Source organism: Pholcus phalangioides, unplaced genomic scaffold (assembly GCF_987345545.1).
Source record: "Pholcus phalangioides strain wild (caught in Gottingen) unplaced genomic scaffold, Ppha-v1.0 ptg000020l_1, whole genome shotgun sequence".
In the NCBI taxonomy this organism is placed as follows: domain Eukaryota; kingdom Metazoa; phylum Arthropoda; class Arachnida; order Araneae; family Pholcidae; genus Pholcus; species Pholcus phalangioides.
The window spans coordinates 2,394,154-2,408,778 of record NW_028301613.1 but is presented as its reverse complement, the minus strand read 5'-3'; the positions used below and the strand labels follow the sequence as shown (position 1 = coordinate 2,408,778).

The following is a 14,625-nucleotide window of genomic DNA, read 5'->3' as shown; positions in this document are numbered from 1 at the left end:
TCATTCACATGCTTGCACACTCTCTAGGTCATTCTTTTGATACCTCCTACACACTCATTAGGTCACTCTTTGCGTCACTTATTGATCTGGTCCCTGCTCTCCAGGTGACTCATTGTGGTCACTCCGATGGTCACACACGCTCTCTAGGTGACTTTTTTGAACACTCCAATGATCACACTACACGTGACTCTTTCGGTCACTGTTACTCTTTTGGTCTCTCACTGACCTTTCCTCTATCACTCTCGGCAGTAACATATATATAGGTTTGCTGCCTTTCTCGCATTCCGCTTCAAATTTTCTTGACCACTCATTGCTTAAATTTGCCCCCCCCCCCTGTAATATACCACCCTCCCATGTGAAAACCCTTAAGAGAGGTCAGCTTATACATGTGTAGTAGTTTGAAATTTCATTTTTAAACATTTAAACATTTCTGCCGAGTAATTATTGAAAAATAGATCTTTGATAATTTAAATTAAAAAGGGACAGATCCACAAAAAAAGTCGGGACATCTGGTCACTTAATTTGCACTCATATAACTCTTTGAAAAGGACAACTACAACTACTGCCCACGCTATAGTAGTCAAAACCGACCGGTCCGACTTATTTTTCGGATGATTTTATTTTAAATTTTTCGTGTCGTCTTCCAGTATTTGGACACGATGGATGACAATGATGAGGACGAGTACGGCCCACCTTTACCTCCCGGTATGTGGTTTTGTTTTCTCATCAAACAGTGAATTCACTCTGGGAGGTCCGCAGACCTCCCTCCCCCAGATTGTTGGGAGAACCCGCAAGTTCTTACAGCGTATACCGTTAGATGCGTGAATTAAATATTCCAATGGGTCCTTTTCCAAAATCTTGGCTATTTTCCCATGTGAATGCTTAGTGTACGGTATACCGCTGTCTGGCAACTATTTATGTTCAATAATATCGTCAGACACCCGATTAGGCACTATTTGCTAGTTATATATCGGGTGCCGGTTGGCGATTTTGGCGAATTGTTTTTTTTATATGATCCTGAACATTGATATTTATCGCAAGTTGGCAAAAATTATTTTCACAACAAAACACACTTTTGCGATTTGAAATTAAACTTTTAACACTTTAAAGTGTCCGGGCTACCAAGAGAAGTCAAGTGATCACCAAATTTGTGGTGTTCATTCAATACTTCACTAGCAGCACAACTGTGTCTTTACGAAACTACTGAACAAGGGTTTGGGTAAATGGATCAATTTCCAATATACGGTATACCGTTTTGCCATCAAATTTTTGTATGCGCCAAAACAGAGATATGTTGCGAACATCATTCTTCCAGGTCCTAAAACATACATAGTGCCACTGCGCACGATTTTCTTTTCCAGCTTATTGTTGCCATTTCGTTTTCCTCAAAATTGGTTTTGCTTTTTCCATATGCTGGTTTTTCACACTATTTCCGGGGGTTTTTTCCCCGCATTATGACTGATTTAATGTATCTGCACCACTTGCAATTTCAGGGGCCGAGAAGCATTATCGACTTCCATATGAAGATGGGCCTGTGTTAATGCACCTTTTCAATCGCTTTTGGGTGTTGGGACAGTAACCCTAGTGCATAGTGCCTTGCAATAGCCTTTCTGGTGGTCCGGGGGCAAGGGCAGCACCTTCTAAAGCAGAAGGTGTTTCTTTTGATTTAGAAGGAGTTGGCAAGGGCCGCCCCATATTGGCGTGGTGAGTGTGAACTTGCGAAGCTGTTTGTGTGGCACACCTGTAGGAAGTACGGCCTACAGGCATTTATTGATTTGTATTGAATAAATAATTATTATCATTAATATACTTAATATGCATAATTTTTTTATTTCCATATGTTTTTAATCGTTTTTGGGTAACCCTAGTGCTAAAGCATTGTTTGGCGGTAAAAAAGTTGCCAAATCGCGATATACCGCATATTGGGAATTTACCGGGTAAATGTGCAATTGCCCCCTTGCTAACTTGGCGCCAAGACTTGGGTTGTCGGGATAGATGTATTGTGTAGGTTTGTTGGATTGCCCTGTATTTTACAGGAAAGACAATTTTCTTGCAAAATTCCGCTGTTGGGGAGGGGGGGGGGGGGGAATCGTCGTCATCCCCAGGTTTTCATCTGCCCTACCCCCAATAATTTCTATGAAAGGTCCAAGGGCCTTCTCCCTCTCCAATATTTATGTCTCAAATACGATATGTTTTAAAATTTTTTGCAAATTCTCCCTTCCTCCAGGTTTTGCTCCCGATGCCGACAGTGATTCAAGTAACAGCGTGGCTAGTCAGCCAACTAGATCGAACGACAATGGAAAGAAAGTCGTCGGCCCCCTGCGTCCTCAAGCATCTTCGCAAAGCAAGAAAAGTGCACCTTCTGGGGGAAATTCGCCGCTGGATCCTTCGGAGAATCTGATCGGTCCTTGTATGCCACCAGGGTTTTCTAAACAGAAATGCGAGGAGAATGACGATGATCACGATTGGGCTTTTGGACCCATGCCCGCCTCTGGGTCTTGTAACGAAAACATCGGCGACGTCCTGCACAGAATTGAAGACAGAGCGAAGAATATGAAGAGACATCTAGATGGAGCTGTATGCAACTTTTTTTTTTTAATTTTTAGCAACTATCCACTCTCATCTCATTTCAATGATTTGTCGTTAGCTTAACACACTTTTATAACCCTATTGTCAACCTCGCAAAGGTGCATCGGACACTGCATTTTACTTGTAAGGATTACCAGTGGCCATTTTACCCCATCACACATGCTGAATATTACTCTGTGAAGAGAATCCTAACATCTATCTTAAAACTGGCAAACAGAGTACCTGACCTTCATATTGGCTCAAAGGGTTCGTGCAACACAAAAGGTTAAGAGAACCCCCTGATTTAAAGGTTCCTGTAAAAAAAAGATCGAGAAACACTGGTGTATATAAAATATTTTGCAGTGTTTCATTAATTTTGATGTGTGTAATTGTTTTTTTTTTTTTAATTTTTAACTTAATCATACATATATTTTGAATTTTTAGGGTGTGAAAATCGAAAAACAACAGCGAGAGGAATGGATGACCGTACCGAACACAAGTAGGAGAAATCAACTAGGCGTTATCTCCAGGTGCTTGGCTGGTGTAGAATCTTGCAGGGATTCAAGTAAATCTACTTCTCACACGGATCGGGTAAGGGTTAATATCCAGATGTTTTTCTAAAGTTTTCGTGATGTCCCCCATCTCCGTTATTCTACAGTATTACTGTGCATGATATACAATCACATTGGTACTTCAACTTGCACAATTAATTTGTTACTGAAAGTTGCATGTGTTCCTCGAATCTAATTTTCATGTAACGGAGGTTTGATTAATTAGTTCCAATCTCCCAGAGTATTGATATTTGTATGAAAATTAATACAGTATGGTACAGAATGAAATTAATATTACACGCAAAATGTGAACACATTATAGCTCAATGAAATTCAGTAGAATCTGGACTATCTGGCGGGTCGAATAACAGAAAAGCCGGAGTTCTATAAATGCTCACTTCCCGGGCCATAAAAAAAACACCATTTTAATGCCAAAAACCGCTCCTATTCACATTTTGTGACGTCTTGGTACAGTACTTTATACATAAATGTATATATTACAGCTGAAGCCCAAAGTTGGCTATTTCATGAACTGGCTGGTGAAGTTGAGGCCAGTTCGCCGAAAGTCAGGCTTTCATCTGCCCCTATGATGCAGGGTCATCACCACGTTTGCATATTTTTTTTTTATAATTATGGCCATTTATAATTACCCATAATTATTATGGTTAGCTATGACAACCCTAACAATCAAAGGAATCTGAATATCGATATCTTAGTGATCCATATATAGCAATATATAGTATATATAGGTATAGACATATAAGAACCAGCGAAAGCATCAGTTTCCGAAGCATCCAACTTCGGCAGCAACATATATATAATGTAAATGTTTATTATATACTCTACTGTAGGTTTTAAAATTTTTTTACAAAAAGTCCAGTAATAAAACTATTGTTGCAAAGATTATGTAAATATTTCTTATTTATTATGCCATTTTTCACCGGTAAGTAGTCATTACCTTATGCGAAAATTAACGCATTCCTCTGTAAATATCACCAAATTGGCGGCAAATTTAACTATGTTTTTTTTCGACAGCTCTGATGATTTGGCGGCGTCATAGCACCAAGAGACTAGACCGGATAGTCAAGATTCTACTGCATTTATTTTTGTTGCCCATTTCCGATTCAAAAAAATTAAATAATTTGATGAGAGAAATATTTAATTTACAGGAAAGTGAACCTATAGAAGTCCAAAAAGAAGAGCCGAGCCGTTCCAAAGTGAGTCAAGCTGCATATATATACACACACAGATATACAGGGTGGACAAAAAGTCTGTAGAAACTTTAAAAATTAATAAAAACCAGAAAAATAACTGAAATAAAAAAACGGTTTGTAGGTCACGTCATCACTAGGTCACAGGAATTTTTTTAAGACAGGAAAAAAACAGCCAATAAGTGGTGTTGGTACGATTGACCTAGGTGGAAATATGAAAATGAATGGTTATAAGAACTTGCTCTCCTAATCCAAAAAACAGTTCACCGTTGTAAACTGTATATGTGGACCTGCTGCACTCTCCCGTTGTTAGATTTGTTGACTCGTCTGCAATGTGTTATGCCCTGTGGTGGTGGTCATATAGAACACATACTGCTGTAATAAACGATTTGCAGACATTTCGTTTGTTATTTGCGTATATTTTCTTTGACTTGGGTACCTCAGCGCCACCTATTGGCTGTTTTTTTTCGTCAAAAAAATTCCAGTGACCTAGCAATGCTAACCCTTTCTTATTTCGGTTATTTTTCCAGTTTCTACGGACTTTTTGCCCACCCTGTATTTTTTTTAACAGAATCTTTTATTTCTAGTTTAGAAAATTCTTCTTCAATCTAAGACTGGCCGAAATGATAAAGTGACTGGTTTTCAATGCAGACACTTGAAAATATTTGCATGTGTACAGCGTTAAGCCTCTTTTTTTTTTTTTTTTTTTTTTTTTTTTCTTGTCCAGTATCTCAGTTTTGTAAATATCAATAGATTTTGTTGATGTTAGTGATCGCACAGTTAGTGTATTTTTATATGGTAGGCAAAGCAGCCCAAATCGTTGCTGGAGATGCACCAGAAAAAGCTGAAAAAGAAGAAAAAGCAAAAAGACAAGGAGAGGGAAAAACATGTGAGTATTGGAAGCGGATAACTTAGAAATCCCATCAAATACATGCAGTTACTGTAAGAAATACCATATAAAAACTAAGATGGACTAAGTTTAGTCGAATAGTTTTATTCAACTCAGTACTCAACGATTCCAGAACTTGTCAAATTAGGTATTCAAGTTTCCAGAACTTGTCGAATTTGGTAGTAAATGCTTCGAGAACATGTCAAATTTAGTATTGAACTTGCTCCAGAACTTGTGGAATTTGGCATTAAACAATTCCAGAATCTGTCACATTTAGGTATTTGACAGTTCCAGAATCTGTCAAATTGAATTCAATAAATACATACACTGCACTCCAAGAAAAAGTATCCTTGCAGAGGGATTATCATTATATTGAGAGCCAGCAGTTTAACATTAGAGTATAGATATTTCCAAACATGACTTGAAAAGATATTCTTATAGAGGGATTTATCATTATAGCAAGTATTGTAGCAAGGTTTCACTGTACACTGAAGTGCCAAAAGTCATGGGATACCTCTTAATATCGCTGCACTTCGTTGGGTAAAAGGAGGTCCCACACGATATTGAGAGGTATCCCATGACTTTTGGCACTTCAGCACTGAAGTCATGGGATACCTTTTAATATTGTGTGGGACCTCCTTTTACCCGGCGAAGTGCAGCAATATTAAGAGGTACCCATAACTTTTGGCACTTCAGTGTACTTGACAAGTTCTGGATCATTGAATTCAGTAATACTTTTAAAATTTTGTATTCTATGGTTTGAGACCGTACCAAATTTTGTATTCAACAGTTTAGGAACTTGTTAAATTCGTTATGAAACAGTTCCAGAACTTGTCAAATGTACTACTTGGCAGTTTCAGCACTGGTCAAATTTGATACTCGCCATAGTACTTCAAACAAAAGTCTCATCACTGCCATTTAGAATGAAATAGCCCAGACTCTTGGGCTTTATTGGTTTCTTACAAATCCAATCACCTTTCACGGCTTGGAAGGTGAATAATTAGAGTTTGGTACTAGTCGATTTTGGCTACAAGTTTCAGAATAGATTTACTGATGGGTATGAAGATTATGCAAACATACAGTCGACGCTTTTTATAGTGACCCCCCCCCCTTCCCCACTGTTCTATCAAAAACTGATGTTATATCGAAAACAAAACAAATAGACTAATCCAAAGGGAAACTGTCACTTTCCGCTGTTTATAGTATAAAGAACAGGCAATGCTCCTTTCCCAACTTTTCCCCCTTTTTTGAATTCGAATATCTCAGTGAATGTTGCACTTAGAAACTTGAAATTTTTTTTGTTGGCCTCAGGAGATACAGGCCTATAACTTGCAGCTGGAAGTTAGAGCACAGAGGGGGTAGGAACATGAAAATTTAGATTGTGTAGTTACACACTGTATTTTCACTCTAAAAACAGGGTAATTTTTGAACGCCTTCTGAGCATTTTTTAAATTGGAATCATACCTCTACGTCGGACAGTTGACGAGATAAAGGCTGCACCAGCACTTACAGAACACACTGTATAATGAACCCGACAACAAGAAGAAATGAAGATGCATTTTGAAAAGAAAATTCACACTCCCCACAGAGGCACGTGAATTGTGTTTCTGAAATGCATTTCCGCTTTTGGTCCATTTCATTGTATTTGATGTAAAATAATCATTATATGAAAAAAAAATTTATTACTTATTGTAAACTGATCATTGTTATAATGAGCATCAACTGTACCACCATATTATAAAATTGAAATCTGATAAAATGGTAAAAAGGAAGAATTGTCTTTACATTTGTTTATTGCAGAAGGACTCTTTGTCGAAGCTGCACGAAAGAAAACCCTTCGATCGCGATGCCGAGCTATCAGTCCGAATGATGAACAAAGACCAAGTGAATTCCGTCATCAGTAAGTCGAAGTATCTGAATTCCAGATTCTCCGCTGGCACTTCCAAGTTTTTATGATTCTGGTGCAGAATGACTTGTGTAAGTAATGCGTGTAAATAAAACGTAAATCAGACTCAATTCAGATTATTTTGTATAGTTTTATTGGTGGCCTCTTAAGCCGTTGCTTTCCCACTTGATATTTTGTCTGTATTTGTTGCAGCGAATTTAAATATTTCTTGTGTCTTAAAACATTCTGATTAAGAATAAGAAGAAAAAAATTTTTTTTCAACACTGCCATTTTAGTGAAGTTGTCAGATGTGGGCCAAAAACGTCTTGTTCTGCTACCGATTTGAAAGATGGATGGAAACATCAGAACACATACACAATTAGGTTCCACAATAATTGAGATACAAGACTCAATTACATTGGGCGAGTTTACTAGCTATTATCCATCGAGTAAAGTGTCTGGCGAGCAAACCAGTTTCAACTATTCTAGCAAATTTCAACTACACATAACTACTACTAAACCACACATGCACCTCAAGCCTTTTTTTTACATGTTAACTAGTGGGGATTTTGCCCCACTAGCCTTTCTATTTGCCCCACCAGTGAAGATAAAAAATGACCACTGGTGGGGCAGAGCCCTTTTCTTGTTTTCCTGAGGCAGCTTCAACTTTAAACCCTACTAATATGAAAGGAGTCAAAGAAAAAACAAAAAGATTTTGCCATTTACGAGACCGATTTTTTTATTACTGGTCTTTTTTTTAGAAGGAAAAGGAAAGTTCAACTGAAAAGATTGTTTTCCAGGGTAACTGATTTCTCTGGAATAGGTCTTTTGCTGTCATAATCCTCCATTACAGATGGAGGATGGCAAAGGCGAAGGATATGACCATTGATTGATTTTTTTTCTTTGATGCTCATTAATGTGAAAAAGATTGTTATATAACCCTGGGAGTAGAAAGGATCTAAAGTTACCGGGTTGTCATCAGATGCTGGGGTTAGAACAATATAGAGAGATAAAGATCAGTGTAGTAGCACAAGAGACCATTCAAATTCAGACATTGGGTGTTGTTCTCCAGATCCGAACAGAGGGGAATGAAGAAACAAAGAAATACAGTGGAGAGAGTCGTATAAACCCTGTTTATACGACTTTCGAGAGACTGAATCACAGCATAGTTTTTATTTAACTTTCGCATTATTCTTAAAAGTTATTTGAATATGAAGGAAACAAAGAAAGGTCACGAGATTATGTTTTTTTATAAATAATCCAATAATGACTTTGCCTCTTTAATCTCTCTCTTCAGGATTCTTACGCTTATTTCACAAATGACAAAAAAAAACAAATTTGTATTTGTAAAACAGATATGATGCAAATAACTGATATATAAACACGATGTAAATAAGATGCAAATAAACATGATTTGGGAATACGATGCATAAATATGATGTATGAACACAATGCTGCGAATAAATAAATGCTTGAAATATGGTTTCATGTTCCATATAATGGCTCCATATTTTTTGGTTGTTGCAAAATTACAGCTGGTGCCATCAATAGTCATAGCGACTACTTCCACACCAGTCTCTTGAACAGATTTCAAACATTCATTCATCAGGTTGGCCATCTGATACCACTTTTGCATTGCCGATAAGTGTGACAAGCATTTTTTAAATGTCTTCCTCATGAAGTTATAAGCCTTGCTTAAATAAAACTAACATTAAGGCAAAGGCTCCAAACTCTTGTGGATATTTTTCCATTTTTGAGCTTTAGTAAGTTCTGCTGCTGGACCAGGCAATGAAACTTGTATAAGAAAGGTGAAAACGACTATCAGAAAAAACAAGTACCTAATAAAGGAGTGGCTTATTTTCAACATTTCAGGAATTGGATCTGAAAATTTTTATATGGCACTGAACTATGTGTATACAACTGTATATGTTGTATACAATCAAATAGCAAAATGCCACAAGTCAATTTTCCCAAAAAATTGGTTTGTTCGCATTCTGGAGTCTAGTTCATCAAAATATTGTCTATCTTTCGGTTTATGAGTAACCAACAAACGCAAATTGCAATAAGTCAAAAATGTAACATAACATAATTTATTTGTCCCCAGTCAATTTCAATAATACTATACAAATTAGAGTTTAAAATTAAATTACATATTTTACAATATTTGACAGAAAATGCAAAGAGAAAAATGTTTGAATGGACACGGTAGAAAATAGTTAATTCATAATATGGTGAAGAAAGCTGGGACAGGGAAGAGACAATAGCTAAAAGCTAGTAAAATGCTCTTGATCCTATGACATCTTTGCTCTTGCGATACACGTAAATCTTATTTCTTTTGACCTGAAAGAAAGATAAAAAGAACGAAATATATCGGCCAAATAGGTGCAAATATATTTATTTATTAAATTAAAAAATGAATTATGGCAACCCAAAGCTGATATAAGAGAATTTCATTCTACGCGGTTTTTTTTTTTTTTTCACTTTAATTCAATGGCAAATATTTAATAATACAGATAAAAAGCTAGACAAAAATAACAATTAAAATAAATAGCATCTACACTTGATGTTAACGATCCATATAACCAAATCAAATTATTTATTCACTTAAATTTACCTGTCGGAATTACTTATTATTTGATATCAGGATAAATTAATTTTTCATTGCGTAATATTTGTTTAAATTTCATTTATTGTCTTCCCATTCATTAATTTGTTAATGTGACATTGCTATTGCGGTACTTTGCTAACCACAGTTAATGAAAAAGAAGGAAAGGAGTTTATCTGAGTTTCTGTGAAAAGTTCATAATTGTTTGTATAATTATTTCAGAAGAAGGAGCCAGCAAAAAGAATTAATTTTTTAAGAAAGACCAAGCAAGTCACTTTACAAGGGTCGTTGATAAGGGGGAAGTATGGAAAAAGTAGAGCTGCTGATAAGGACACGAATGAGAGACCCCATGCCGATTACAAAATCCGTTAATGTCCCTTCAACAGTTTGGTTATGAAGAACAGGTGTTAGAAAAAAAGAAAAAAAAAAACCAGAATGTATAAAGGGAGAAACATTTACAAAGATTACAAACACATTACAAAGATTGGATTAAAAAAGAAAATAGTTTTTGGCGAGAGGAGAGGGAGGGGTGAAGGAAAAGAAAACCTCTTATCAGTGATAACAAGTGCTTTTGTACATATGTACAGACGAGCACGTGCGAACTGTTCATTCCAAGGGATTTTCATCCAGAAGATGATTAAATACAGTCATTTTGAACAATGCTAAGGATTTATTTTGAACACTCAATGGCAGAGAATTCCAAATGTGAATACCCCGGAAGAAAACCGTATTTTTCTTGAAATTAGTTCTCGCTGTAGGGGTCGGGATACAGTTTCTAGAGGAGAATCTTGTTGGATATCCGTGTGCAGTGATAGGAAAAGAGGGAATATGTGTTAGTTTATGTAGTGATTCATACATTATTATAGCTAATCGATATTTTACCAAGCTATCTAACGGAAGAATTCGCCATAGTTTAAAAAGAGGAGCCATATGCTCATTAAATGAGGCAAAGCTCATTACCCTCAATATTTTCTTTTGAGCAATTATCAGGGGTTGTAGAGATGTTTGAGTGGCAGATGACCATACTTCCAAGCAATAAGATAATTTAGAGAAAAAAAGTGAAAAATATAACATGCGTATTACATAAAAAGGTACGAAATGCCTTGCTTTCGAAAATATGTATATATAGGAGTTTAATGATTTGCTGACTTCTAGTATATGGTTAGACCATGAAAGATGCTCATCAATTAAAACTCCGAGGTATTTAACCAAATCGACAAACATAAACTCATCCTGTTTAAATTTTATTGGCAATGGCACAGTATCCAACGGCTTTTGCCAAGGTCTGAAAAGTATGCAAATTGATTTAGAAGTATTGAGTTGTAGTTTATTCACTGATAGCCAGGTGCTTAATATGTTCATATCGTAGTTGATTTCATCTATGATTTGAGGAATTTGATTTCCTGAATGTAAAAGGGCCGTGTCATCTGCATACATAAATACTTTGTAATTTCTGAATATTTTATAGATGTCATTGACATAGATCAGAAATAAAAGTGGTCCGAGGCAAGAGCCCTGAGGCACCCCACAAGTGACGTTGTTGACACTAGAGTTGTACGCTCCGATATTTACAAATTGTTTCCTGTTTGAGAGGTAACTCTTAAACAACTTTAATGCTACACCACGAATTCCATAGAGAGCGAGTTTTTTTAGTAAAATTTCGTGGTTTACGAAATCAAATGCTTCTTAAAGTCTAAGAGTATTCCATACGTGAAATTACCATCATCTATAGCGCATCGCACTGTGTCAATGAACCATATAAGTGCAGTTTTAGTTGACATATTTTTACGAAATCCAAATTGTTTTTCATATATGGAGCAATTGTTTTCTAGAAAATTCAAAATTCTATTGTACATCGCTTTTTCAATGATTTTACTCAATGTTGGCAAAATTGAAATGGAACGATAGTTTAGGGGATCAGTTCGATTACCCTTTTTAAATAATGGAATTACTTTTGCAATTTTTAGCTGATCTGGAAAAAAAGCCACAGTATCGCATTTTTACAAAATATTGTTTACAAATTTGCCGTCATGAAATTTTGAAAAAATGACATTTTGCTATCTGAGCACAGAAATTAGAATATTGAAAAGAAATTTAACGTGGACATACATAAAATATAAATGATAAACAAAAAAATTAATTGCACATATACCTTCAATACGTGTATAAATTTCTATAGTTATTTCAGCAATTTTTAATTGCCTCTCTTTCATTCATATTTGCGCAGTCCTGCACGAATAATTACCATGTTTTACAAAGTCGGTAAAAATAATATTCAGGAAAAAAATTTAACATACAAACTTTTGAGATTCGGATTTCTTTCCATTTCATTAGGCTAATTTTTTTTTTTTTTCTTTTTTGTTTCAAATCTAAAACTTTACTTCTTTGACATTTTCAAGAAAAGTCTACACACAATCAAGATGTGTTCTGGCATTACTCACAACTGAGCTAAAAAAACTACTGACATGATCATACATGCGACAAGAGATTTGTAAGCGCTGTTGACCAAGTTGGTTGTCATTGGTTAGTTTATTTACAAAACTAGAGAAGGAAAGTAGGAAATAAAAAAAATGTCTTATATATATGCCGTACCTAAATTCTTCACTCTGATAATGAATTTAATTCATTTCAAACCAAAACCTTTGGCTTAAAGGAAGAAAAGTTCAACTCAAGCAGATATTTGAGTCATCAGAGTTCAACTGATAGAAAATTGACTGTAGGTCTATATAGAATAACCTCATGAAAAATTTAACCATACCTCTAACATATTAGAAGCAACATCAGAGATTGAAGACTTTTTCCTCATGATTTCCAGCATTTCTTGAGAACTGACTTTTATCTTGACTGGCTTTTTTTTTCTGCCCGATATTGTAATTTAGCTATTATTAGCTTATCCTGTGGTTAGCTATTTTCAAAGCTTCAGTAGCTTATGGGCAGGGGACTTCATGCCATCGGAACCAAAATCTCCAAGGTAGTATTTCTTTTTGTTTTTGGCAACTGCAAAATATGTTAACAGTAAAATTAGTGACAAGCATCAGTTTCACGTCAATCAACATAAAAACGTGTCCACGAGTTTTCACATCTGCATTTTGAGATATTTTTCTTATGACAGACTAAAATCAAATTCATCTATGAAAAAATAGTTTAAGCTGGATTACAACAGAAAACTAAACGTATTTTGTTACCTGCATTACTCGTACTAGGCACATTGAATTTTCATCACTTTTCCACTTCTTTGGTGACTTTCTAACAAACTTCTTTTAGCCATGAACTTCTCCTGATCAAAACTGTCTTCTGTAAAATGCTTGGAGCAAACTTTGGAGTAATCAGAGGCTTTCTCTGCAAAGATGGATTTCCCAACGCTGCCTTCTTTCATGATCTTTAGGAAAACTGAAAAATATAAAAAATATTTGTGTCAGTCAAGGCAAAAAAACGAGACTATTGGAATAAAAATCCAAATAACATGTTAAAATTGTTATAATTATTAACAAATTATGTTTTATGAGCAATATTTTTTTTTTTTGTTCTCCAGCTACTACTTTGAAAATTGCTTTACTGTGGCCTCTGAATCTATATTTTTATAAACCCGTTTTTGACTCTGATTTGGCTGTGTTTAAAAATTTTTTCAAGTAATTTTCATACAAATTTTTGCAAGAAGTTCATAATTTCAACTTCTTCCGGGGAAGGGGTGAGGAATATATGTATATATCTAACCTTGTTTCTCCATTTCACTATTGTACTTTATTACACTTTTATTATTTATACATTTTTTAACTTTTTATTTATTAATTTTTACTTACTGTTACTTTTTAAATTTTTGTAAAAGCTGGGGATGGAGAAAACGCCCTCTCCAAGAAATTATCATTTTAGGAAATAGAAAAGTATGATGAAGGTCATACTGTTTCAAAAAAAAAGGTACAAAGAAATTCACTTTGAGTTTTCAAAAATCAAAATTCATAATTTTTTCCTCAGGTATGTTAAGTAACCAGTAATCATATGCAAAATTTGTGTGCAATTTGGTTAAAAATCGGAAGATCTGTCAAAAATGGGTTGAGAAAACGCATCCCAGCTGCAGTAGTTGGCGAAAAATTTTGTCACCAAGAAGAACATCAACATACTTGTGGAACATAGTGACAAATAGATCAAAATTTAATTAAATTTTTATTCAAAAGTGCAGAAATATTTATTACCATTCAGTTGTTAAACTGAATTTCAATATTTATCTAAAAATTAGCGTGAATGTGCAACTTATTTAATGAAAAAACGCAAGTTTTAATGAATGCACTTTCCCATAGCAAACTTTAATGACTAATATATATTTGGAAAAATTTAAATAAGGAACGATTTTACGTACCTGTGAAACGTTATTCGTCCCCCTTCCACACTCTTCTCATCACAAGCGTAAACACAGCACATTAGCACCATTATTAACAAAAATAACGCGCGAGAGCAGACGACGCTTCTAAGAGTCTAGGGTAAACACATAGAAAATGGCCGCGGGAGGGGAAGATCGTTTATAAGTCACGTGACCTTTACTGTTTGCACCCGAAAAATAGGGTTTCCCTCACTCTACATTACTTCTCCTCTAAGGTCCAAACCCCCCCCCCCCCCCCCCAAAAAAAAAACCCCTCCAATGGACCTAACTACTCATCACATCTTTAATTATCAAGCAAAGTATTCCTCAGGCACATCGAATGCCTGCAAAATAGTCATTCAATTGCCAGTTTCCCACTCTGATTTCGATAAGTAATGCACCACTATATGCAGTGCATCACAATAAGGAATACACCACTATATGCGATGAATTTTAACACGCAAAGCACCATCATCGGCAATAAAGCACAATACTACCACTATATGCAGTGCACCACAATGAGAAATACCGCACAAAATGCAATACACCACCATCGGCAATA

At 35.5% G+C, this 14,625-nt stretch overlaps 1 protein-coding gene and 1 long non-coding RNA gene across 3 annotated transcripts; one reads left to right on the top strand and one right to left on the bottom strand.

Moving 5' to 3' along the window:
• The first annotated feature begins 575 nt into the window (after positions 1-575).
• LOC149070754 (uncharacterized) lies at positions 576-7,486 on the top strand. 2 transcript variants are annotated; one of them, XM_089248710.1, is made up of 7 exons: positions 576-705; positions 2,228-2,577; positions 3,013-3,159; positions 4,289-4,336; positions 5,133-5,219; positions 7,020-7,196; positions 7,401-7,486. In XM_089248710.1, the coding sequence occupies exons 1-6, from the start codon at positions 660-662 to the stop codon at positions 7,173-7,175; spliced, it is 834 nt and encodes a 277-aa protein (XP_089104836.1). In that variant the 5' UTR covers positions 576-659; the 3' UTR covers positions 7,176-7,196; positions 7,401-7,486. The 2 variants fall into 2 exon arrangements, with proteins under 2 accessions (XP_089104836.1, XP_089104834.1); XM_089248708.1 differs by lacking the exon at positions 7,401-7,486 and having other exon boundaries at positions 7,020-7,235.
• A 1,697-nt stretch (positions 7,487-9,183) lies between these two features.
• LOC149070753 (uncharacterized) lies at positions 9,184-14,183 on the bottom strand. The gene is made up of 4 exons (XR_016194980.1): positions 14,064-14,183; positions 12,895-13,099; positions 12,468-12,706; positions 9,184-9,444 (listed from the first exon to the last, which is right to left on the bottom strand). It is a non-coding gene; the product is annotated as an uncharacterized LOC149070753 (long non-coding RNA).
• Between the last annotated feature and the right edge of the window lie 442 nt (positions 14,184-14,625).

What these genes read in the sequence shown, in the direction of transcription:
- LOC149070754 (XM_089248710.1), top strand. Translation starts at nt 660, where the DNA reads ATGGATGACAATGATGAGGACGAGTACGGCCCACCTTTACCTCCCG. An exon ending in AGAGACATCTAGATGGAGCT is followed by an intron (nt 2,578 to 3,012) that starts GTATGCAACTTT and finishes TTGAATTTTTAG; the next exon opens with GGTGTGAAAATCGAAAAACA. An exon ending in ACAAGGAGAGGGAAAAACAT is followed by an intron (nt 5,220 to 7,019) that starts GTGAGTATTGGA and finishes TGTTTATTGCAG; the next exon opens with AAGGACTCTTTGTCGAAGCT.